The sequence below is a fragment of the Tyto alba genome, unplaced genomic scaffold (genome assembly GCF_018691265.1).
Source record: "Tyto alba isolate M040663 unplaced genomic scaffold, T.alba_DEE_v4.0 Super-Scaffold_10, whole genome shotgun sequence".
Taxonomy (NCBI): domain Eukaryota; kingdom Metazoa; phylum Chordata; class Aves; order Strigiformes; family Tytonidae; genus Tyto; species Tyto alba.
The window spans coordinates 29256596-29281498 of NW_024881262.1; the positions used below are offsets into that span (position 1 = coordinate 29256596).

The following is a 24903-nucleotide window of genomic DNA, read 5'->3' on the forward strand; positions in this document are numbered from 1 at the left end:
CGCCCAGGTGCTGCAACCCACCTTCCCCACGGTCCACCCCACCCGTGAGCTCCCCAGCCCGTGCGCTGCGGTCCAGGGGGTCGCAGCCTTCCCGGGACCCCCCACCTGCTGTTCAGCTGTCAAGAAATTTTTTTTTTTTTTTTTTTTTTTTTATGCCTAGATTTTATGCCCTGGCATCAGTTTAGCTAAAGGGGCTTGGCAAAATTCATACAGCAAGTCACGGATCAGAAGCTCCAAGGTGAAAGCTCAGGCTCAGGCTGCAGAAATGGCTGGGAAAGGCTGCCAGGGATTGCCCAGGCTGAACACGGGCGGCTGCTATCTCTGCCCCAGCTAGTTACAAACGCCTCCTAAACCTGGTTAATTTTAGCTAGGGCTGCTGGAGCAGAAAACTGGGAAGGTGCTGTTGCTCCCCATGGGCTGCAGGGGAGTGCAGGAGGTTCACCCTCACCCCAGCCACCTTCGCTTGGCGACCTGCTGGGCTTAAACTCAGCCGAGGGAAATCCCAGCTCCACTTCTCGCCCCTCTCTCCCCCCCCGCAGCCTCTGACAGCACCTCTCCTGCTTCCACAAGCCCAGCAAGCCGGGACCCGGCCGCCCGGCTGAGCGGGAGGCGAGGCTGGCTAAGCTTTGACACCTTGCACCACCGGCCACGGCAGGTGGGCCGGCAACCTGGCGCTGGGCAATCATTAACGGCAGTGAGGCCGAAGGCGTCGGGGCTGGGCACTGCCGCCCTCCCCACCAACCTTCCCAGCGCCAGCGCCCCAGCAGGGAGGTGGCTAACGAGCAAAAACGATCCTGGCACGTTTAATTACCTCCTCCAATAACAAGGTCGTGCCCTAAACGTGCAACGGCCATGCCTCCCTCCACCCCTCTCCTAATTGGAGAGCTTGGGCAACACAGCAATGGGGGGGGGGGGGCAGGCAACAAAGTCTCTGCTGATAAAAGGCTTCAGGGATGCTGAGCCCAAGGGACCACCCATGTCCAGGGCCCCTCACCCAAGAGAGAGGGGGTGAAATCGCAAAAACGGGCCCTCCCAGGAGAGCGCCGACCTGTCCCAGGTGGTGCAGAGGCCCCCCCCCCCCCCCGACATCTCATGACACACGAGAGGGACAGCGCAGGTGCCAGCTGGCAAAGGCTGCCAGCCAGCACACCCAGCTTTGGGCAACGATGCTCGGGACTCCCAGCCCAAAAGCAGCCCTGGCACCGCGCGGTGGTTGGATGGTGCTGAGCTCAGACGCTGCTGGACGGAAGACCCAGAGCCTCTCCCACTCCTTCAAGCGCTGCGTCCCCTTGTCACGCTCTCCTCCTTGTTTCCCTCCCCCTTTTTTCCCCCCTAAACGCCGAGACTTGCTCTGTGAGCTGTGACCAGCCCGGACGTAATGACAGCTATTAAATAAAGTCAAATGCAAACAAAATGATTAAGCTCGTGATTAATGATTAAGAGGCAGGAAGGTCGAAGCCAGCTGAAAGCCTGCCCAGCGCTGTCCCCCTGCCTGAGAGCAGGAGGAGGGATCACACAGGACCTGGCCAACGCAGAACCTTTGGCTCAAGGTCCCCACAAAGGGACCCACCACCAGCCGGGTGGCCCCGAACAGAGCCCCCACTCTTCCTCCCCCCCCCCCCCATACGCGAGTCCTGCAGGCCAGTCACACGCCAGCCCTGGGGTGATGCGGCGCGGCGGGTTAGCACGGGTCCTAGTTGGGAGTTGGGAGCTGCACCTTCTCCTGGGAACTGGTCCACAGCAAGGGCAAGCCCAACCGCTTCCTCTTCTTGTGCGGGTGTTGAAGAGCGTACAGATAGGACGTGTACTGGAGCTCTGGCATAACCATTTTCTGGCAGGTTCTCAGAGTCCTGTTGTCTAAGTCTTGTTTGAGGTTGTACCCAAGGATATTTGCAGACCCTGACTGGAAAGGCAGGAGAGCTTTGTTCTTGATGTGATCCTTTCCCACTGCCGCCTGGTCCAAGAGACAGGTCTCCATGAGCTCCTTCTGTCTCGTTCGCAGGAGATTCACCTCCTTCTCCAGCAACTTGAGCCCTACGGTCTCATCAATTTTCCTCCAGAAGCTCTGGTTGAAGTGCAGGTAGAGCTTCCAGTCCAGCGAGCACCACGCTTTTATCCGTTCCTTGCTTTCTGGAGTCAAGGTCTGGACGGTGTCCTGGCTTCTGGAATTCAGCTTAAAGTAAATCACGTCATCCAGATCCCAGCACAAAGAGTGCTTCAAGAGGATCATGGATTCATCAAAGTAGTCTGCTATCAAGATCAGATGGAAGTTTTGTTCAATCTCCTTCAAGACCGCCTGGATGTACTCTTCGTTGTCCTCTGCATTGTTATCATAGCCAAAGTCAAACCACATGATATTTCTGGCGTAGATGTTTTGCTTGTAATTCTCTGGATGGTAATACTTCAAGGGTGATGCCAGGTACTCATTCACGTTCTTGGAGATCCTGAAGGCAGGGACAGTGTCCTTGTAGTAGATGTAGGAAGACTCCAGCAGGGGAATGGGATTCCTCAGGATGGAGAAGTAGAAGGTGTTTGCTGCCATCACCTTTTGTACCTGTTTGCGGGGAGGAAGAAGAGAGGCCGTTAGTCTAGAGGCACCGCTTGTTCAACCAGTTTCTCCGCAGGTGTCGCAGCTCTTTCTTACCTCCAAGGGGTTAAACCGCAGGTGGTTGCACATGATGTTGTAGTTTTGTCCTATGGCTTGAAATTCCTCCACAAAGTGGGCCAGGAAGGTCTTTGGGTAGCCCAGGTGGACGAGCTGGTCAGCTGGGAGGGCAACGGTGAGGTTGTACCTCTCCACAAACCTGAACATGATGTTCAGGACGGTGCTGCTGGCTGTCTTGTGAGTCTTGAGGAACATGACGTTAGTCTTGGCGTGGCAAGGCCTGGGAAGTATCAGCTCCTTACGGTTCTTCGAGATTCTGCAGGAAGGCAACAGCTGGGAGAAACAGCCCCTCCAGTGCTGCACCCAGCCTCTGAGACCTGGCAAAGCCAAACCCGAGCACGTTCTCCTTCTGATACCGCACCCGCCTCTGGTACAAGGCACCCACCCAAGCAAGCCCCATCCTTCAGGTGTAGATGTCTGCTTCTCCAGGTCCTCACTTACCCCAAAACTTCAGCTTCATCCCCTCCTTCCATACGATTTTGCCCCAAAGAGCTGCACTCTGGTTAACTTAATCCCTTGCCTGCCCAAATGTGGATCTAGGACCTAACTTTGGGCCCCTGCCCTTCCAGTATCAGCCTAAACCTCATGAGAGTTAAATCAAGTGTCACAGGTCAGATCCTTACTGCCCTGGGCAGACAAAGTCATGCAACCTTACACTTCACTTCACTTACACATACATTTTATTCTTCATATGGAAGAATCCCGACAGGAACATGAGTCCCAGGCAAAGGCTGAAAATGAGACATTGCCTGAAAAGAGAGCAAGCAAGAAAGAGTTTCAGTGGATTTTTATCTGATAGTCCTTCCCCAAACATGAACTGCCAAACTTTGCCTATTGCCCTGGGGATTTTTTATCACCAGGAGCCCAATTTTATGTCTCCTTGGTGCCAGCCACCTTTGGCTCCCCCAGCTTTGTCAGCAGCTCTGGCACTAGAGGCAGAACAGTGAGAAATCGCACTTGCACTATCACTCTCCTAAACTCTGGCCTTTGGCAAGACACAGCCTATTTTGGGCAGAGCCCAAGCTCTTCCAACAGCCTCCCACTCTGCTCTGCTGCCTTTTATTTTGCTTGTTTTGTTTTGTTTTTTTTTTTTTGTTTGGTTTTGGTTTTTGTTTGGGTTTGGTCTTTTTTTTTTTTTCCTTGGGCTTTAGAGCTTATTCACTATTCAAACTTCTAGTGTACTCACTAAAAAATGAGCCCTTTGTAGGGGCGTAAGGATTTCCTTTGTAAGAAATTTGAGTGGCTCCTGTAATTGTATCACTCCAGAAGATGGGAATCTCAAAGAAACACTAAACGGATTTTTTTTTTTTTTCAATATAACTGAAAATTTTCAATACAAAAGGCGATTAATAACCCAACAGCACCTGTAATGGACTAATCACACCCTCCTTTCAAACAAGAGGACTGCATCCCCGCTGCCACAGTTCCTCCTCCCAGCCCAGCTCTTGTGCTCAGCCTCACCCACGTCTTCTTTTCATCAGTTCTTCTCACCTTGGCCAGACTTTAAACTGCCTGAGCTGAGAGGCAGCCTTTTGGACCAAGCACCTCATCTACCCCTGTTTTGCCTGGATAATGGTAAGGGGTGAGTCTTTTCCAGCACTAATTAGGCAGCTGCCGTGTCAGTGGGACACGCACATGATATTTTGAAGGTCTGATGCCCACCAAAAAGAAACTTTTCATTACCAAGCTTGATTTGACTTCTCTGATCCTAAAAGCTTTTTTAACTCAGTGTGAATTCCACGTTTCCAGCCGCCGTTTCCAAAACGCAGCAGAGCTGGCTTGGGCTTTCAAGTCGTTTTGAGAAGATACAGTCCCATTTACAGCACGGAAAGGCCACACTTGTGGTTCCCACTCTCCCAAGCAAGCAAGGCAGGCTCCAAGCCTCCCCAGTCTGAGGGTCAGTGGGGGCACATGGCTTGCTGCGGGCTGGACCTGGTGGTCCTTTCTACTGCCCCTCTGGCCAAGGGCTCCTCACACCAGGTCCTGCTGCAGAGGGCAGTGGCTTTCCCAGCCTCCTGCTTGTACCATGTGGAAGACACTCCTTCCGTTTGGCCTTGCAAGAGAGCGACCACCAGCTTTATCTGGCATGGCCTACAGCCTCCCGCTGTCCGGCCACAGTATAAGCTGGGCCACGACAGCCCGGATCCAGCCACGGGAAACTGGAGAGAGGATGGATGGGTGCAAGTCAAAACACAGCCATCAGTCACCTGCGCTAGCTCTGATGGGGGAGCCAGGAACTGAATGTAAACACAGCGGAAGAGCAGAGACAAGTGGCAATGTCACGACAGGCTGATGGCACTGCAGAAAAGCGTTTGACTTTGCCCACCGTGCAAACCTGCCCGAAGCCGCTTTTGCTTCAAACTTTGCTTTGCACGAGAGTGCCTTCCTCGTCCAAGGGCACCCCAGCTGAAGTGGGAAATCCGCAGGCAGAAGAGCCCTTCCCAAAGCCAGGGAAGACCCTCAGCCAGAGCTGGTACCAACCTCTGATCACAATTTGCAGCACAGCTCCTGCACGAAGAGTTTCAAGACACAGCTATAGGCAGTCTTTCATCAGTATTTCTTAATTTCTTGGTCCCAGGCCTGTTAGGGGGGAGAGGGGTGAGACAATCCCCCTTTCCTTCGATCACTCTACGTAAGCAGAGATGAGACGGGAGAAGAAATGCAGAAGGGCCCACAGGCAGAGAGCAGGCTCACATCTGTGAAATGCAGCCCCTGCCTATTTTCTTGGTCTTTCATTTAAACTGGAGCCGACGTTGGTGCGATGGTTTTCCAAAACACACCACCCTGCCCGCCTGGAAGTTCTTTCCTAAGCAACGTCCTTCTTCTGCACCTCTTCTGCAGAGTTTAATGCGTGTGATAATGTTCCACACGTTTGTATGGGTGGTGTCCCCAAAACGGCAACTCGGATTGATGTTTCATGGGGCAAACAAATCAGCATACACCGACACTCCTGGAGATAGATCAGGAATACAGTATGCTCCAGAAAGATTACCAGTCCCTCCTACTGCAAGACATGCTCTGTAGTCCTCTGCATCTTATCATCTCAAGGCATCCTGTGCTATTTTAATAGTTGTTTACTTTAATAAGAGATTACATAGTGCCGTCCTGTCTCCAAATCTTCCAACACGTGCAGCACACCAAGTCCATCTCCAGTGTAACTGGATGCTCCCAGCAGACCCATTTTGTCCAGATGTGCTTCGAAAGCCCCAAGCAACAGCTGGCTTTTTCACCTGGAGACACAGGGAGGGATAATGGTCCGGATTATCTAGGCACGTGAGGCCCCGAAGTGTTGCTGGTGCAGCACAAGGGACTGGTGTTGCAGTGCCAAACGTGCCCTGCGGGCAAGTCACAGGCACGAAAGTGCCACCAGCGAGCCCCGAGGGGCTGTGAAGGGCTCACCCTGCTCCTCCTGGCACCGTCCTGAAGACAACAGCAATGCGCAGGGGAGCGATGTCCACGCTGTCGCTGCGAGTGGCGGCTGCCCAACCCACACTGGGCTTGCCAAAACCACGGCAGCTTCCTGGAATGGTCAGGTTTAAGGAGCAAGAGTGAGTGATTTCTTTGGCATCTAGGCCCCGGAGGTGCCAGAGTCCACGTGCAGAATTGATGGGCTTCTTGTCCCCGGGGGTGTCACACAAAGCTACCTTGTGGCACGGTGCTTGTTCCCCTGCACGGGGATGTATGAATGGAAAGATATCCGCCTTCCAGCTCCGGGAGTGGGGACGGGACTGCAGCCACTTTCACCCCGCTGCTCCTCGGCCCGGCAAAGGTGAGCGATGGAGGTGCTCAGGGGAAGGGCCAAGGGCAGGGATTGAGGTGATCCCCAGGGAGGGAGGAGAGCAGGAAAACGGAGACCGGGGGGGGGGGGGGGGGGGGAAGAGGAGAGGAGGGGGGCGTTGCAGGTATGCAGGGCACGAGCCCTGCGCCCGATCACTGCAGGGGGGGTCCTGTCCCCATCGGCCTCTGGGCCTTGGCCACCTGCAGCTGCCCTCGCAGGGGTTGTCACCGCCTTCAGCACGTCCTGCAAACGGCCTTTCACCGCACCCACCACACCTCTGCGAGCGCCAGCGCCGCTCTCAAAGCCTGTTCCCTTGCTGCCACACATTCCCCCCTCTTTCGCCCCAGGACTGCAAGTCTCCGACCAAGCCACTTCTAAACCTCTGTGCGTTGGGCCAACAGATACCATATTCAACGTGGGCTAAAATATCCCCCCATCCTTCCATCCCTTCAGGAAAGACAAGTCCCACTCGCCCGAGAGCTTTTACTGCATGGGCTGAAGGTGAACCGGACACGCGCGTGGCACTAGAGAAGACAAAGCTGATCTTTTATATGAACAGTTACAGCCGTAAGCAGAGGGATTTCGTAACCACCCGGCGTATCAATGGGAGCGTGGAGGGCATGACGCACAGGATCATGGCTGCAGCAATTCCTTCCTTCCCCGCACGACAAGGAAGCATTTCACCTGGGGTGCGTGAAGCCCGACATAGCTGAGAGTTGCAGGGTACGACCAGAGCCACCATCTCATTTTTTTGCCCCATTAACAGTCTTTGGCAAAGCAGAGTTCAAGAGACAAAGCTGCAATTTGAATGTCACACAAAAGTTACCTAAGCGCGACAGACATGCAACCAGCCTGGGAGCCCTTTCAGGAAGCACTTGGGAGCTGAGTGATAGGACACAAAATTCTCCTAAGAAGCCAAAAACTTAAGAGCTGGCAGCAGGGCTGGCACTGGAGGTTCGACTCACCTTTCTGACCTGCGCCGTGCCATCTCCCAGCCGGGAAGAAAACACGGAAAACTACCTCTCAGGTCGCATTTGGAGATGCCACTACGGATGCTTTAAGGCTTGAGACAACCTTCTTGTTCATTTGGCTTAAGCCGAAAATAACAGACCTCTGTGTCAAGCTAATAAGGTTCTTTCAAATTAAAAGACCTGGAATACAGGAAAGAAACATTCACGGCGAAATTAATCTCAACCCTGGAGCAAACTAACTAACTCTATAGGTTATTAACAACTTACAGGGATTAGCTGAACTAGACCTTTCTACAAACCGTGTTTTCATTCTGCACCCATAGCCTTCACCTCCCTCTCCCCTTACCTTGAAGTGCACCCAGGGCTTTTCATGCTGCCTCACTGCTGCAAGCTAGAAAATATCTCCTTTGCAAATCGACTCCAATACTCCTTTCGTCTACAGGCTCCTCCAGCTCTTAGTGTACGCGTCTCTATTTCTAGCATCCCATCGCTGCTATAAATGGCTGGGATAGGTGAGGACAAAGGGAGTGGCTAGGTGTTCCCAGGGGTGGGTGGAAGTTAATTAATAAGCCATGAAAAGCACTAGTATGGCATGACATTAACGCAGGTACAAAGAGCTGCCTCAGGAGATGAGGTTTGCAACAGTTTTGCAGGGAAGTAAGGATTTAGCAGGGGCTCCTCAGTGGGGACCCCCGTCTCCCCCGGCTGCAGGAGGGAGGGGCGGGGGGGGTCAGCACCCATCGTGCCTTTCCTCCACTTCTGGCTTGGTAGTTTAGGACTATAATTCTGTCGGACACATCTGGCAACAGGAAATTAGGGACAACAGCAAAACAGGAATGCTGTTCACCTACTGGAAATTCTCCTTAAAACATCTAGACTTCAAACCCTTCCCCAGTAAAAATGCAATTATTGCAGCTGGAGGTTAAGAGCTTAGAGACTTTGCTGTATTTAAGCTCTGGAGAGAGAGCTCCTGCCTCTAAACGGTTGTTATTTTATGCTTTGTCTACGAAGTGAATTTCTGGTATTAGTAACAACTATCACAACTTGCATGACACAGGAATTTGAGATTCCACTAAGGCTGCTGTATGTCAGCACTTCACAAACTGGGTTTGATTGGCTGCAAATTGCCCTGGGAGAGCAGGATTTGTCCTGCAAATCTGGAGGTGGGGTAATCTCCCCGCTCCCCATGCTGGGGATGAAGTCGATGCTTTCCTCATTCGGGCAACAAAAAGGTTACTCACATCTCCCAGCCTGAAGCGGGGGATTAAGCTGTTGCTTTTGGGTTTTTACGGCCATGCTGCTTCCCATGCACCTCCTGACACAGTCCCCTTTCCTTCCCCACCCCATGGTGCCACCTTTCTAAACCTTGCGTGCTGGTGGACCAACCTGCCACACCATGAGACAAGTCCTCAGCATTCTGGTATCCTTCACCTCCGTTGCTAGGTCTTCAGAGTGCCCAAACAGACAGCATTTCTTTTTAAATCACAGCTTCTTCAGGCCAGCCACAACTCCGGTGCTTATCAAGATTCTGAGATTAGCAAGGTATTAGGTTGCTTTCCTTGCGTTTCTTGGCAGAACATGAGCCAATGTGCTGTTTTATGTAGAATTTCTAAGGTTACTCTTGGCACAGTGTCAGCTGCTGCTGGCAGGGGGGGTCACGTTTAATAGACTTCTTTCTCCTGTTACATTACAGACGTCAGCTGCGCGATTTCTTGCTCAGAAGCTGGTAGAGCCCACGAATCACAAGAGACCATTTTTTACACTTTTACAATTGATTCATTGATCTCTGCTGGGGTGTCGTACACGAATTGTCAGGTTTGGTTACGCAGAAAAATATGGTGCTGTGAAGAAATACTTGGCTTCACGTGGGGCTGGGCTGCTCTGAGACTGGAAGCAGCGAAGGCAAGCCAGCTGATGCACAGACTGTTAGCTCCACACTGCCCCTGCTTCGTGCACCTGCTTGCTTAGGGGAGAGTGCTGTGGGTCAGCCCCCGCGGGCAGCTCGGCCCCCGCAGCCGTTCCCTCACCCCCCCCCCGCCCAGCAGGATGGGGAGGAGAATCAGAAGGGGAAAAGTGCAAAAAAACTCGCAGGTTGCGATAAAAGCAGTTTAACAGGTAAGGCAAAAGCGGCGCGTGCAAGCGAAGCCAAAGAAATTCATTCACCACTTCCCGTTGCAGGCAGGCGTTCAGCCATCCCCGGGAGGGCTGGGCTCCATCACGCCTAGCAGCCACTGGGGAAGACAGATGCCTTAACTCTGAACGCCCCCCTCCCTCCTCCTTTCCTCAGCTTTGATCGCTGAGCACAGTGTCATATGCCATGGGATATCCCTCAGGTCAGTTGGGGGCAGTTGTCCCAGCTGCGTCCCCTCCCAGCTTCTTGCACAACCCCTTGCACAACTGGTGGGACAGGCTGAGAAGCAGAAAAGACCTCGACGCTGTGCAAGCACTGCTTGGCAATGGCCACAACATCCCTGTGCTATGAACGCCAGTCACAGATCCAAAACACAGCGTCAAACCAGCTACTGTGAAGAAAATTAACCCTATCCCAGACAAAACCAGCACAGAGACCCAAGTGCTTCCTCGCTGTGCCAGAAGACCACTGCTTCAAAGCACTGAGCATCCACACCGTTCTAACATTTATGTCTGTCCTAGAAAAAATAGAATTTTAGACAAGAAATTCCTACCACAACGATGCTTTATAAAAACAGACACCCCCCCCCATTTATGTACCCACCCTGTCTCTCCCTCCTATATACAACAGTGAACCTACATTTGAAAGCATCCTTGAGAACGTGAAAGAGAATGATAATACTGGTGTTTAAGGTCTAGGAAAGATACTGTAAAATAACACTACAATAACTCCTCCCTTCTATTCCCTCAGGGCAAGTGCTCTATTGTTTAGCTGAAACGGTAAACTTACATCGAGCTTAAGGATCTTCATGTGTAAAGAAGATGGCTAAATGTAGCTGTGCCAGAATTTCCCTGGCCACAGCACTAGGTTGTCTGTCAGCACTGACTCCCTCCCAATCACTCTCTACATATGTAGCTGAAAAAAAGCCAGTATGGAAAGTTCCGCTTCCCAAAAAGACCCATTCACGTGTAAAGCCTGTATTTTAAACAATTATGGTCAGTGGTTTGGGGGAAAAAAAAGAGAAAGAATGGTGTAGGAAAAAGGCAGAGAATATAAAACAGCCTGATCCGGAAAGAACGAGCTGCATCAGCTTAACTTGGCAGAAAGCAAATCCTGTAAATTTCTTCTCTAACAACATCGTGGACTTTCTGTATTTCTACATCACCTGATACACAAGCAGCATAGGCTGACTGCGTTTCACATCCTGTCTTCTCTCTGCTAATGATGGTGCTGTTCACTGCTCAACCCCAGAAGACAATCAGCTCCTCTCTGAGTGGTCCTGAGGAATGAAGGGAGAGGTGGGGAATGCACTGACAGTGGAGAGAAAGAGGGAGTCGAAGGGAAGAGATCAGAGGGCAGGCCTAGATACCAGCACTGCAGGTTGCAAGACGAATGGAGGCATTTCTGTTAAAAGCATCCGTGCAGCCAAGTTGAGAGACTTGTGACCTTAGAATTGTATCGTGAGGGGTGTTGCAACAGAGTGCTGCGTGTAAGCCATCATCCTGAATGCAATTCAACAGCCTGCAGCCTTGTAGAGGCAGTGTTCTGGTTAAAAACAGTCGGAAAAGATGCTGTAAGATTATTTTCTTCTGAGAAAAGGCTCTAGATGGAACATCTGTTTCACTGCACTGTGGAAGAGCAGAAATCACTGAAAAGCAGCTAACGGAGAAGACAGCTAGTGGGTGAGACGATCACCTTTCCTAGTCTCACAGAGTCCAGTGAGGCCTCCCAAACCAGCAGACCTGAGTAAAAACCATCGACCACGACCCTCTGAGCACAGCCCGTGAGCCAGTTTCCTGCCCGCCTCGCAGACCACCCACCTGGTCTGTGCCTGCCAGCTTGTCCAGGAGGAGGCTGTGCGGAACAGCGTCGAGCTCCGCCGACATCCGGGCAAAGCGCATCCACTGCTCTCCCGAGCGGACAGAAAATGTCATTGTGTTGCAGAAGGTGGTCAGGTTAGTGACATGATTTACTTTTGGCAAAGCCCTGGGCCTTTCCCAGTCACCTGCTTCCTTCGGATACAATAGAGCCTAGGTTAAGAGAGTGGCACGTATTGGCAAATACGGATGTGACTAGCAAACACTGAGTAGACCAAAAGATGACTCATTAGCAGATGGCTTAGCCTGCCCTTTGATAAGAGAAGAGGGACAACGTGGCTTTGTACACCAAACTGTAAATTAAAATCTCTCCTGTTGTCTCAAAACAGACAGACTGGAGAAAAAAACAAAACAAAACAAACCACCAAACAAAACCCCCACCCCCAAAAACACCCCATCCTAGAATAGAACAACCTGCTTGGAGGGGACCTACAGCAATCATCTAGTCCAACTGATGACCTGTCCGCTTCAGGACGGACCAGAAGTTAAACCATATTACTAAGGGCATAGGCCAAATGCCTCTCGGACACTGACAGACTTGGGGCCTTGCCACCTCTCTAGGAAGCCTGTTCCAGGGTGTGACCACCTTCCTGCTAAATAAATGCTTCTTACTGTCCAGTCTGATCCTCCTCTGACACAGCTCTGAACCACTCCCACGCATTCTGTCCCTGGGAGAAGAGCTCAGCACCTCCCTCCCCACGTCCCCTCCTCAGGAAGCTGCAGAAAGCAGTGAGGTTGCCCCTCAGCTGCCTTTCCTCCAAAGGAGGCAAACCCAGCGCGCTCAGCCGCTCCTCACAGGACATGCCTTCCAGCCCTTCACCAGCTTGGTTCCCCTCCTCTGGCTGCATTCAAGGACCCTCACACCCTTCTGGAACGGTGGGGCCCGTACACAGTGCACACAGTGCTTGAGGTGAGGCTGCACCAACGCTGAGCACAGCGGGACAATCCCCTCTCTTGGCCGGGTGGCCGTGCTGTGTCTGAGGGTTTGCCCTCTCAGCTGCCCGGGCACACTGCTGGCTCCTACCGAGCTGCACCCCCGGATCCCTTTCTGCAGGGCTGCTCTCCAGCCATTTCTCTCCCAATTTACACTTGTGCCTGGTGTTACTCTGTCCCAGGTGCAGAATGCAGCATTTGGACTTGTTCAATTTCATGCCACTGATGATTGCCCAATGCTTCAGTCTCTCTCGATCCCTCTGCAAGGCCTCTTGTCTGTCCAGAGTCAACAGCACTCCCAGCTTACTATTGGGAGCAAAATTGCGAACGGTGCATTCACCTCCTACACCCAGATCACTGATGATAATAATGAACAGCATTAGAGTTCAAGGACTGAGCCCTGAGGAACACGGCTGGTGACCGGTCGCCAGCCAGATGTGGCCCATTCACCACAACCCTCCGAGCTCTGCCCTTCAGCCAGTTCCTCACCCAGCACACCGTGAACCCGCTCACCCCACACTTGGGACAACTTGTCCGGGAGGATGTTGTGAAAATCTTACCAAAATCTTTACTTAAAAAATACTCAAACTGAGGAAACAGAGACAGTGCCTGGGATGTGTGGAAGATTAAGCAAGGCCCTGAGTCAAAAGGATCTTCCCATAATAATCAGTGGCTCCTAAGAGGTATAAAAGACACGTCCAAACATCCCTTATCCACACACAAGTGTCCCTGGCCAGACCATATGGACATGCAGCACAGGTGACACAAGCCCATTGGAGGGCATGCAAAAGTGATGAGAATGAACATGAGTAAAACCAGCCTACTTTAAAAATAAGATCACCCTCCTCTTCAGTTGGGTCTTGTGCTGACTTCTGATACCTTCCCACACCACCACCTTCTTTCTCTTACCCTCCTGCTTGAGTAAGCCCATTTTTTTAATGCATCTTTTGCAGTCAGAGATCCTCCTGAACGTCAGACTGGCTGATTTTATTTTCCTACTCTTATTTTCCTGACTATTGACAGATCTTCCAAGCTGCTTTTGGGTAACATCTTCCTGAACTGTTCTGTGCCATCACCAACTGGAACAGGGTGCTGGATGTGGGCACCAGTTTGCCCACTGGCTGGGGAGCCTCAGAACCACCCTGCCAGGGTAAGGGGGCACCTTGGGAAAATATACTATACTGGTATGCACAGAAATCTCTTTCACCTTAATGTGCCATGCGCACGATGCAGAGAAAACTCTGGACAATTTTATCATCACTGTCATTATCTGTACACAGCCTAATCTAGTTTGCCCGTTGGGAGGGATACAGGTTTTACATATTTCTGTAAATCATTAAGATAATGGCTCTTGCCCTCTGCGAGAGCAAATGAGGACTTGCTGTCAAGGACAGACTGGAAGACAAGGAAGCAGGAACTAATGCCTGACCCTGTCAGACAGACGTCCTGGGATGCCTTCCCTCAGCCTGGGTGTTGGGGCATTTCCCCTCCAGTCGACACTACCCAGAAGTTAGGTCTCTGGGCTCCCTCTCTTCTCTGGCCCGTCCTTACAGGCCTGCAAACCTACACCTGTGTGCTGTACATGGGACAACACTGATGCCTATGGGGGACAGCCTGCAGGTGGCATCACTGAAGAGGCCATAACCTGATGCTGTTGTGGGCTTTTGGACAGGCGTATTGGATCACGCTAGGAAGAGCGATACTTTCACTTGGAGATGGTGGTATAGCATCCACAGGTTCTTTTGTGCCTCTGATGCTTCACCTGCACACCCCAAGTGCGAAAATGCCTCCTCTGGCTGGTGTCACTTCGCTAATAAATCAGAGCAAACGAAGGGGAAAGAGGCTGGAATATCCACACACAATATCTGCATGCTGGATTTCAGCGTTCAGAGTAAATAGGAAACCCATGTGGTCAAAAGCAATAACATGTGTCTTCAAAAAGAGCAGGCACCCCTGAAAAGAGGAACCACGTTCCTTTACTTGTCCCATTACACTGAAGAAATACAAGAAGGAGCATCCCACGTGCTTGCTTGATCCATCCATTTGTTTATGGCTAAAGTGCAGTTACCGAGCTGGAGGTGCCATCCTCGCGTGACGGTGTCTGCTCGCTTCTCAGTGCACGCTGCTCTCAGGAACCGGAGGGCAGCGTCTTGTAGGGATTGAGGATCCCCTTGGGGTCTAACATGGCTTTGAAACGCTGCATTAGAAAGACTGCCTCGTCGGGTTTGCTGTACTGAATGAACTGCTTTTTCTTGAAGCCCAGTCCGTGCTCTGCACTGATACTGCCACTGTATCTTGCAGTCCACTCATACACGAACGGCTCAATGGCATCCAGCAGTGAATGGCTATAGGACTCCGCCGTGACGTTCAAGTGCAAGTTTCCATCTCCTGGAAGAAAACATTGCAGAGGTGGGTCTGCAAGAAAAATTCAGTGGCCCTGCAATGGCGACTCACTACTGCCTCCTCCACGTACTCAAACAAGGGTGCCTTTGTTAGTTTCCAAACTGCGAAAAAGGACAAGTTCACTGTCCTTCTACAAACATCAGCCTCTCCATGCACAAATAATTCAAGTAGGATCTTTGTTTTTTCATGCTTTCAAGTACAGTATTTGAGGAAGTGTTCTGAGTTAAGCTACTTTCAAATTCCCACTCTTGTGATTTTAAAATTCAAACAACTGTGCTGCATTAATTATTGTCCCACGAGCGAGATGGCGTGCCACAGACTTCCCCAATGGTCTTTCATAATGATCATTAGATTTTTAATATGGTCCTTCATCACTTCCCCTCTCCCTATTATGTTTGTGCAAAGTTCTAAATGCACTTTGGCACTGCATCAACAGAAACAAAGCAAGCAGAACACTTTCTCCTTTTGCCACTTGGCGTGTGATAGTATTTGATTAAGCAAGTAGTTGCTGGATACTCAGAAGACAAAACAAAGATAAACACAACTCTCACTCTGGAACCTCTTCCTGCAACCCAGCAAACCCTCACAGTCCACAGTTTAATCCTCAATACCAAGAGCTACCAGATGCAGCCTCTGTCTTGTCTTTCTAAGAAGACAAAGCAGACTTGCCTTTCTATGTCTTTCAAATTATCAGTCCTGAAGAGCATCCTGTTCTTTTTTTTTTTTTTTTTTTGTTTGGGTTTTTTTTGTTTGTTTGTTTGTTTTTTTTTTTTTTTTTGTTTTGTTTTTTTTTTGTTGTTGTTTTTTTTTTTTTAAACAGAACAGCTCTAGTAAGCTACCAATTTACCTGCTTGTAAACTCAAATTAGTTTCAAAGTATTCTGACAAATGTACCAGCCCTTCTGTGCATTACCTTCAACATTCTCTTCTGAAGGGTTAATGGCTCACACAAAATTGATTTCCAATACAACTAATCAGTTCGGACAAGAAAGCATTTATCTACCAAATGTGTCCAAGTACATCAAGCAAATTGATGGTCCAATTAAATAACCTCCACACTTAACCAGAAAGCACAGAGCAAGAAGATACGAATGACCAGCTCAGCGGCTGGCTAGCAACCTGCTATTAATATATGCAATACAGTCTGAAAGCAATGAAATTCAAACGTGAAGATCCTTATGCATCCTCCTCTTCTGGCAGCTCTCAGCTATTTAGTCTATGTCTCTCACTAATCTAAAAACAGCCTTTAAAACTACTAGGAAGTTGCACAGCAAAAGCTGGAGCACAAAAGTGCGATCACTTCCTTTCCCAGCACCCACTTACCCAAGTGGCCATAGCCCACCACGTTTTTGGCACTCTGGCCCAGACGAGCCCTTGTGTCAGTCACGAGATCATACAGCTTTCCCACAGGGAGAGAGATGTCATATTTGTAGACATAGCCATCGTGAGTGAGGGCCTCTGTGATTCTCTCCCGCAGGCTCCACAGTGTCTGATGAATCAAAGATGAAAGAAATCCAAATAAACCAAGTACCTCTTGGGTTCCATGCTTTGTGGCACTGAGGGAAAAAGAGCCTTGATTCTTTGCATATAACATCGACTTCTGATTTCCCCTGATATCCTCTGCCTCTTGGAAGCTAGTAATAACACTTTCTTGGCAGCATTGTACAGTAAAGTGATACACCAACTCTTCAAGCTTAACAGGACCCCAGATAGAACACAGGCATCTCTCCAAAGCTGTTTTGGGTTTCCCAAGAAGTGGGGATGTGCCTCCTCTATTGAACTGCAAGGATGAGTCAGTGTATAACTCACGCTCGCTGTGCAGACATAAATCACTGTCCTTCTCACTGAGACAGTGTCCATCTTGTTCCCTCGGACCAGACTCTCTGGCTCTAACACACTGGCACACTGGCCTACAGGACTTCGATCGCAACTCGGCTTCTGGTTTCAATAGTTTGCAGGCAGTCTGGGTCCTACCCCAGCAACTAAAAGATGTAATTCCTTATTCTGATCTTTTTAAAAGGGGAAACAGCCACTGAAACCCCAAATACTCAGGCCTTCTGGGAAGAGTCAGCAGTGGTAAGCATTCTCTCTTAGCATTCTTAGTCAATATCTCAAATAAGCTACCAGATCACTCAGGGATGTTCATACAAAACATCAGTCTGAACATCTCTCTATTAAAAATACAAATCCAAGAAGAGAATCGTGTCAAAGAGATTTGTGCAAGAGGCAACGATGACTTGCCTTTATTTTCTTGTCATCTGTTGCTACAGTTCCATCAGTGACCAAACCAGAAGTCATGGCCTGTTCTAGGAAGCTGTTCAATTTTTCTTCATCGTGGGTTGAGTTGGAGCCCGAGGTTTCAATTAAAACATAAAAAGGGCTGCCTGAAGGTGAGAGAGAACAGAATAAGCAGATGCTCTGGGGTAAAAGCACAGGAATCTAGCATAGGTTGTGGCGCTTTTCCCAAGCTTGGTAATTCCATGATGTCCCTGTACTGCACAGATTCTCTGGTGCCAGGCAGAAAGGCAGCTCCAGTGGCAATCTTTTATCTGTAGGGCACTTCACTTACATGCTCTGTCCTTCACCCAGCTACTGCTTTCCAGAAAACTAGGAGTTTTGTGGGAACAAGTAGAAGTAAAAAGTCTTGTCTTTAAAGACTTCTACCAAATGTGTTTGAAATTGAATGCTGTGTACAAATTGACATTTATACATAAAACTAGGCTAAAAATCCCCCAAAGAGTCCAATGCCTCTTTCTACAGGATGAGTGACACTGGTACCTGTCACTGGGCTGCACAGCTTGAGATGCTTCTCAACCAATTCCATGCACTTCTCATCCATGAACTCACAGGCAGACAGGATCTCTCCCAGTATGGCTCTGCAGGTTGTAAATGTTTCTAGAACCTTAGTGAAACTCTGACACCCTTCAGACAGAACAGAGAGAGGAATCAGGAACAAAAAAATCCAGCCCCCCCCAAACCTTGTAAAAAGTTTTTAAAAGCCTTCTAGTCATCTTTCCTATCTCCATAAAATGTAAACTGCTACCCTGCATGGGTCTACATCAGCAGTTCCTGTAATAGGAAAGGTTTCAGAGCAGAACGACAGGAGGATATAACAATTAGTCTTTGCTGTGGCAAGGACCTCCTGAACAATCTAAGACAGTTCATACCAGAACATCTGCTCCACCCCCAGCTCTCAGCACCAGAAAGAAGACAACCCAAGAGAAATTTAAAGGCTACTGTGAGAGTCCAGGCAAATTCTGGTGTCCACTGTACGTATTCCACAGGTCTGTCAGTGCTTGGAGTCTACTCATCCCCTCCTGGGAGTTTAGCTCTCTGCTCTCAAGGCCACATCTGATATGAGCAAGCTGTCTGAAAAGCCCCTGCTGGCCTTGGAGGTTTTTGAGAAAAAAAAAGAAAAAAAAGTCTTCAGTGAAGACTCCCCACAAACTACTCTGTCTGCACAACTCTCAGCACCCCTGCTGAGGCTTCCTCAGACGCAGCTTTTCAGCAGCTGTGCCTAACCACATACCCTGCTGATCACGTTCCCTGACCTGCAGGCTTGACTTCCCAGCCTTGCCACTACAGACACACCTGGTGACCACTGGACTGTGCTGCCTCTGCCTACTGTCACCAGACCTGTCCTGCTCACCTTGCTTGGGTACTGTCAGGCCCTTGTCAGTGAGGGCACTGTCCTGCCTGCCTCTTCATTCTGCTAAGCTCCTGGCTCCCCTTCCCTTGCAGAGCAACCTACCCTTGCAGGTATTTTACACATTTACACCACGGATATAAAATATCTGTACAGGTATTTTAACATACAGCACCATACTATTTCTCAAGAATGAGATGATGCTGGTAGTCTAGCTCAGCAGGCCGGCCACTGCTTTCTTCTCTCCATTCCTGTTCTCTTCTCAGCTCCTGAATTCAAGGGTGAAATTATTAACAGCAGCTCCTACCTAGGAATGCCAGATTCACAGCCTTAGGTTTCTGAGGACAGAGTATGGAGACAGCAGTGACAACTCCCAAGGTCCCCTCGGATCCAATGAAAAGTTGCTTTAAGTCATAGCCAGTGTTATCTTTGCGCAGAGACGTCAAGCAGTCCAGAGCTGAGCCGTCAGCCAGCACCTGTGGCAATACAGACATCCAGTCAAAGCACCTATGTAGAAATCTGCTGTCACAAGCTTGCCTACTGCCAAGCTGATGAAAAGGTGCCACTAGCCTTCAGCAGTGGATACCAGCTGCATCCCACTCCCAGTCTCGTCCCTGTTCCTCCATTCCCAGCTCTTCCTCCCCTCTATGTCCTACCTGAGTCTTCCCCTAAACTTTTCTGCTTCTTTTTTACGGTGCACAGCAGACAAGTAATAACAGAAGATCGAGTTTGCACTGCTTTTCTTACCAGTGATGGAGAAGATCAGCCATTCTTTGCAGCCCTAGCTCCCATTATTCAACAGACACAAGGAAGACTATTTGAAACAGTGACCATAGCCAACCAGAATGAAGAAAGCCCTCCACCACTTGAGCCTTAAATCAAGGCCGAATGTCTCTAAGACGTGTTATTAAAGGCTGTTTTGACACTAGAGGGACTAATCTAACAGACAAAAGCTCTCTTTTCTGGGCCTACACAATAAAACCAAACCAGGCTTTCGTTACCTACCCAATTTACTTCCTACCAGCTCTCTGGTCCCAGGCACCCAAATCTTTTAGAACCACTAATCCCAGCCTTTATACACAGAGGCACAAGCATGTAGGGCAGAAGCAGGCTGAGGAACAGCAAAGACTATGACAAAACCAGCAGCAAAACAAATTCAAAGTGGATGGCTCTATTAAAAGTCGAGTGAGCAGCCACTAGCAGAGAGTGCTTAGGATTGATTTAGCAGAGCATTGCAGAGACCCACCGCTCCACAGAGGAACCAACCTCATGCAGGTAAACCTGGGATCACCAAATCTCCCCCCACCTTCTCTGGATTAGAAAACCACCTATTATCACTTCTGTCAGTAAGGACAGAGGTGGAAGCTGGAAACTGTGGTAGCAATAACAGATGCTACACACATAAAGACACATGTTGACCTTTCTCAGAAGAGCCATACAAGGAAAAGTTAAGTATGGAAGCCTGGAGAGGAGCTTGCCCGTATAATGGATAGCTAAGGGCTAGAACAGCAGGAAACAGTAAGAAGCAGAGGTTTAAACACAGAATGGAACTGCTGCATACTCGCCTTACCACTTCCAGTCCTAGCACTGTCCCTCGGAGAGAGCCGTATCTCAAGAGCCGTAAGCCTCCAGCATTTGTGGCCACATTACCACCGATGTGACAGCTACCTTTCGCTCCCAAGTCAAGCGGCATGATAAACCCCTGGTCCTCCAAGTACTCGTTGAGTTTCTCCAAGATGCAGCCAGCTTGGCACACAAGGATTCCTGGAACATAAACGTCCTGCTACAAGCTGATGCCCAAGAAGAAGGTGTCTCCTCAAGAGGCAGGTAGATGTAACCACTTCTTCCTCCAAAACTTTCTGGGACTTGGTTTAAAAGCGCAAGAAGTCTGTGCATGCTACAGGGCATTGTCCTACACCTCCTCAAGCCTAAGGGAGCTTTGCCACTGCCTTAACATCTCATTAGCCACAACTCCGGACTGGTAAAATACAATGACATTAAGTGTATCTCTGCCTGTTGTTCTCTCTCTCTGTTTGAAGAACTGAAATACTCAAACCAGCCTGATTCCTAACTTTCCAAATCCAAACAAGGTGTAAAGTTTTCCCCATCTCTCTCCTCCCTCTTCTACACAGTTACCAGGTGCCTTCTTTAACACTGTCATTCTGCTCCACCTGCCGGGTTTCTCATTTAATTTATGAGCAGATAATAGGATGTCCATGTTTCTCTTCTCTCCTTCTTCCTCATTATGCCACCAGATGTATTTTTGTACCAGCTACAGTTAGAACCTAAGGATTATATCCACAGCAGAAGCCTGGATGAAACAAACCTCTGGTGCCCCTTATGACGCTGTTGGGCTGAACCTTGCTGATCCTGCAGTTACCGGTTCCCAGGAAAAAGGCCGGTTTAGGGCCTGGGACTCATCTCTGTGCCTCACATCTCTACGATATTTACCAGACACCTTGTCAAAGCTGATGATCCGGTTCATGAGCACAGTGGAGAGAATGATCTCATCAAAGACAGGAACGCTGCCCCCAACAAGGCCTGTGTTTCCCCCCTGTGGGTTCACTGCCAGGTTCCTCTCATAGCAGTACCTGGAAGGAAAAAGGTTTCTGGTCTTATGCATTTTAAGGCCATAATCCAGTCTATCAGAAGAGTTTCACCTCCACATGAATGTCCCCTGTTGCAACAGTGCTCAACGCTCCTTAAAATTAAGCTGCATTTAGTCTAAAGATTAAATTGATACAAAGGGATGGTTTCACTGCAGAAGTGAGAGAGGACAATTTCTGACTAAGCTCACCCCAGCACTGAGAAAAGGAAGGAACACCCAGGGTTACCCCTGTGTATATCTACAGATCTGCCATGCAACATCTGCCTGAAAAATCACTGCTCACTGTTTCCACATAAGCTATTTATGTAGCATTTTCTCTTAACAACTTGGCTTCCTCAGTGGGCTCTGACAGACAACCTCTAGCACCAGTTTAAGACATAACTGCCCTCCTCCTCCCCTCAAGAAATTAATGCCCCGTAGGCAACGAAACACTTGCATCTATGCCTCAGCTGCTTCACCTTCCAGCCTGCCACACCCGTCACATCCTCTCCAAACTCACAGAAGTTCTTGCACAACAGATGGCACAAAGCCACACCGCACCAGCAGTTACTTCAGAAGCCCTGACTCTACTCTGCTCTAGATATCTATTTTAACAGAGCTAGGAGCAGGTTCATGCAGCTTTCAGCTCCTCAGCCAAAGAAGGTGCAGTCGATCCTACATACTGATGCCCAACTGGAGCTGCCCTCACACTAGTGAGCCACAGAAGTGTTCTTACTTATTTAGTGGACAAAATATTAGCTCCTCAAACTGCCCGATTCTGGCCTGGCCTTCTTTTCAGACAGACCTTCCTGAATCCTTCAACACAACTGCTCCTCTTGAGCACTGGTACAGCATCTAATTTTGACAATTTAGTAGAGCAGAAAAGTCATCAATACTGAATCCACTTCCTTATCTCTCCCTGCCTCCATTTCTTTCCTCCACATTAAGTACTTTTAAGATCCTTCCACTGAAAGCCATCAACAGTGATTTGAGAAGTCTGCTGCTGCCCACTTAGCCTTTGCAAGTACATCTGGCCAGGAAAGATTAATTTTATTTTGTAAAACAAATGGAAGTTTGGCCTTTCTTTCTGCCTGATACTGACACAACACCATCACCCCAGAAAAGCCATGGGCCAGGGAGAGCACTGGGCCTGGGAAATACAAGGCACTGGTGGAAGTCCCTTTCTGCCTTGAAAAATTTCAGCTCCCCAAGTGAAAACATTCCTAATTAGGAACCTGTAGGTTTTTTAGATGAGTGACACTGCCTATCCACCTGTACAGGTACAACCCCAGACTAGCAACAGCATGCAGAGTCTCCCATCCTGAGAGCAGGTGGAACAAAAGGTACGTCAGGGAACAGTGGGCAGCCCAAGGGCAGTGGGGACATAAAGAGCAGGAGGGAGAGCTTAAGTCATCAGAGCTCAACCACAAGACACACAGTCAAAACAGCTTCAGCAATTCCAGTGCTTGAGCAGGTAGTGTCTGAACACCTAGAAGTTCCCTTCACCTGCCAGATCCTCCCTGACTAAACCCAAGTTTCGTGACCACAAAGCCCAGCAGAAAAGGTGCACGTTACCTGAGAACCTGAGACACCTCTGCTGTTGTCTGTGGCTTCAACATCAGCTTGCTACTGCCTGCAATGAAAGCAAGGGACTCTCAAGGCAAGTTGTGGGCTCTACAGAGGCCAGAAAGAAAAAGGTGGTAAAGCGTGATGTCCAAAATAACAACGCTTCCTCCACTGTGAGGCAGAGGCATTTTAACCACTTTTAAAACAAGCATTTTTTCCATAGTTGGTTTTCCCTTAAAGCACCGTATAAACTTTGCATCTAATACATAGACTTGGTTGCTAGTGGGGAAAATGGGAAAGGTTTTATATTCTCATGAAAACTTTGACAAAACCAGAAAATTCACACCACTTGTTTCATCAGGTTCAGCCAAAACTGCTAACCGAATCAATTTGTTTCAGGAAAAAGGTAATTATTAATTAACCAGGCTTATTTTTTTTTAAGTGAAAGTCTGAAAGATTATTAGGTAATTCTCAAAGAAATACATACTCTGAGGAAAACTAATGTTGGTCTGTAAAGACACGGTCTGCTATAAATAAAGGTGAGATTTTCCTTGGCAGACTTTTCATTCTGGTATGTTAGCAGAGGCAGCGAGCAGGTTTTACCAAAATCAGAAAGCAGACAAGTTCACATACCTCGGACTGATTTAAGCCAGTCCACATTAAACGGTTTCAATTCCTCCGGATTTGTGATGACTCTACCTGGCATTATGCTCTCAAAGAAAGCCACATCACTATCAGCCAGGCAGGAGAAGGGCAGCCGCTGCACTCCGTACCGCTCGCTAGTCAGCATCACCTCCTGCAAGCTGGAGGAGGCTGCGTGGAGCCCTCTCCCGCCCCACGGCCTCACCCCCCACGCCCTAGAAACCACACTCGTGGGCAGCTTCCTCTGCCGAAGCGTCCCCGGGGCAGGAACCGCGCTCTGCTGCGGCCGGACCCCGCTGCGGCAGCCCGTCAGCCATCTTAGCCGGGCCCAGCGGCCCCACACGGAGCAGCGGGGCGCGGCGGAGGAAATCCTCATCGTCACCCTGAAAAAGCAGAGGCCTGGCTCATCCGCGAGCTCCCCTCAGGTTCTGGGGGTTTCCGCCCAGCTTAGGCGCCCCCTCCCAGCCTGCGAGGGGATGGGGACAGGCGCCTGTCAAGGGGACAAACAACCACCCGGCCAGGCGATACCCCGGGGAGGGAGGGGATGGATACCCATCGCGTAGCGCCTCAGACCAACCGCCCGCCAAACCGCAGCCGGGCCGCGGCTGCCTCACGCACCCCTCGGGGCTCAGGGAGCGGGGGGGGGAAAGGGCAAGCCCGGCCCGCCTGCCCCCGCTTCTCGGCCTGGCAGCTTCAGGGCTGGGCGGGCGATGGCCCCCCCCCCCCACAGCGGGCGCGCAGGGCGCATGCGCTCAGCGCAGAGCGGGCGGCAGCGCCCCCCCTGGCGGCGGGAGGCCGCCGCCGCTCCCTGAGCGCGGGCGCCCCCCCCCCCCCCCCCCCCCCCCACCTCCGCGCCGGGATGGCGCCCACGCCACGCCGCCCCCCGTGTCCCCTCAGCCACGCCACCTCCCGCCCAACACGGCCCCACGCAGGGCGCACCCACGGGCACGGCCTGCTGCCCAGCGCAACCTGCTCCGCCGCTGCAGCACAGCTGGAGCGCGGGGCACTCACCTCCCCCCGTGCCTCCACAACACTCGCGTACCTTTTTGTTCCCAAAAATACTTTATTTATAACAATATATCCATTATCTATAGCATGATCCAAAAATACAGATTTACATTTTTACTTTACATTCCTTTTTTTTTCTTTTTTTTTGTAATAAAAAGACTTAGATTCTCTTCCATTTACAAAGGGAACAAAGATTTAATTCCTTTAAAAAATAAAACAACGGGGCTAAACTCATTTCACCTCCAGTTTGGACACACGGCAATAAAGCTGAACCCCGCAGGGTGTTCAGGTGTTGCAACAATCTTTAGTGGAACATTCCTTTACAAGTATCACAGTCTTGTTCACCCTTCTCCAGAAAAGTATATTTAACACTGTACATTCAAAATTCAGGAGAAAGATTTAAATCCTTTCTTAAGCAAAAATGAAGGCTACTGGTATTTCTATCTATAAAGGAGTTTTAAAAACTCTCTAAAGCCAGGTGTGCGTGGCCAAGAGACGCTCCTGAGCCTGTGAGAGCCCCCACGCTGGTGTGTTCTGAGTGGGACAGTTTATTGCTGGTGTCAGATGTTCTGACACATGAGAGACATTACGATGTCAAGAAGAGGAGCACGTTGTACCTCACACTGTTCATGATTCCTAGAAAACTATCTTTCCTTCTGAGGGCTGATACCAAATTCTAGAGCTTATTTTAATTTTT

At 49.8% G+C, this 24903-nt stretch overlaps 1 protein-coding gene across 12 annotated transcripts; it reads right to left on the minus strand.

Annotated features, from left to right (window-relative positions):
• Nucleotides 1-1411: 1411 nt before the first annotated feature.
• Nucleotides 1412-23922, minus strand: LOC104363551 (D-2-hydroxyglutarate dehydrogenase, mitochondrial). 12 transcript variants are annotated; one of them, XM_032992503.2, is made up of 10 exons: nucleotides 23817-23922; nucleotides 23190-23581; nucleotides 22566-22623; nucleotides 20855-20994; nucleotides 19974-20167; nucleotides 18711-18879; nucleotides 17536-17679; nucleotides 16999-17141; nucleotides 16081-16246; nucleotides 14310-14743 (listed from the first exon to the last, which is right to left on the minus strand). In XM_032992503.2, the coding sequence occupies exons 2-10, from the start codon at nucleotides 23572-23574 to the stop codon at nucleotides 14484-14486; spliced, it is 1659 nt and encodes a 552-aa protein (XP_032848394.1). In that variant the 5' UTR covers nucleotides 23575-23581; nucleotides 23817-23922; the 3' UTR covers nucleotides 14310-14483. The 12 variants fall into 12 exon arrangements, with proteins under 12 accessions (XP_042650595.1, XP_032848400.2, XP_032848395.2 ...); XM_032992502.2 differs by having other exon boundaries at nucleotides 23751-23922; XM_032992507.2 differs by lacking the exon at nucleotides 23190-23581 and having other exon boundaries at nucleotides 23607-23922.
• Nucleotides 23923-24903: the final 981 nt, after the last annotated feature.

What these genes read in the sequence shown, in the direction of transcription:
- LOC104363551 (XM_032992503.2), bottom strand. Translation starts at nt 23,574, where the DNA reads ATGAGGATTTCCTCCGCCGCGCCCCGCTGCTCCGTGTGGGGCCGCTGG. An exon ending in CAGCTTTGACAAGGTGTCTG is followed by an intron (nt 20,168 to 20,854) that starts GTAAATATCGTA and finishes TTTATGTTCCAG; the next exon opens with GAATCCTTGTGTGCCAAGCT. An exon ending in GGTGGGCTATGGCCACTTGG is followed by an intron (nt 14,744 to 16,080) that starts GTAAGTGGGTGC and finishes GTTTTCTTCCAG; the next exon opens with GAGATGGAAACTTGCACTTG.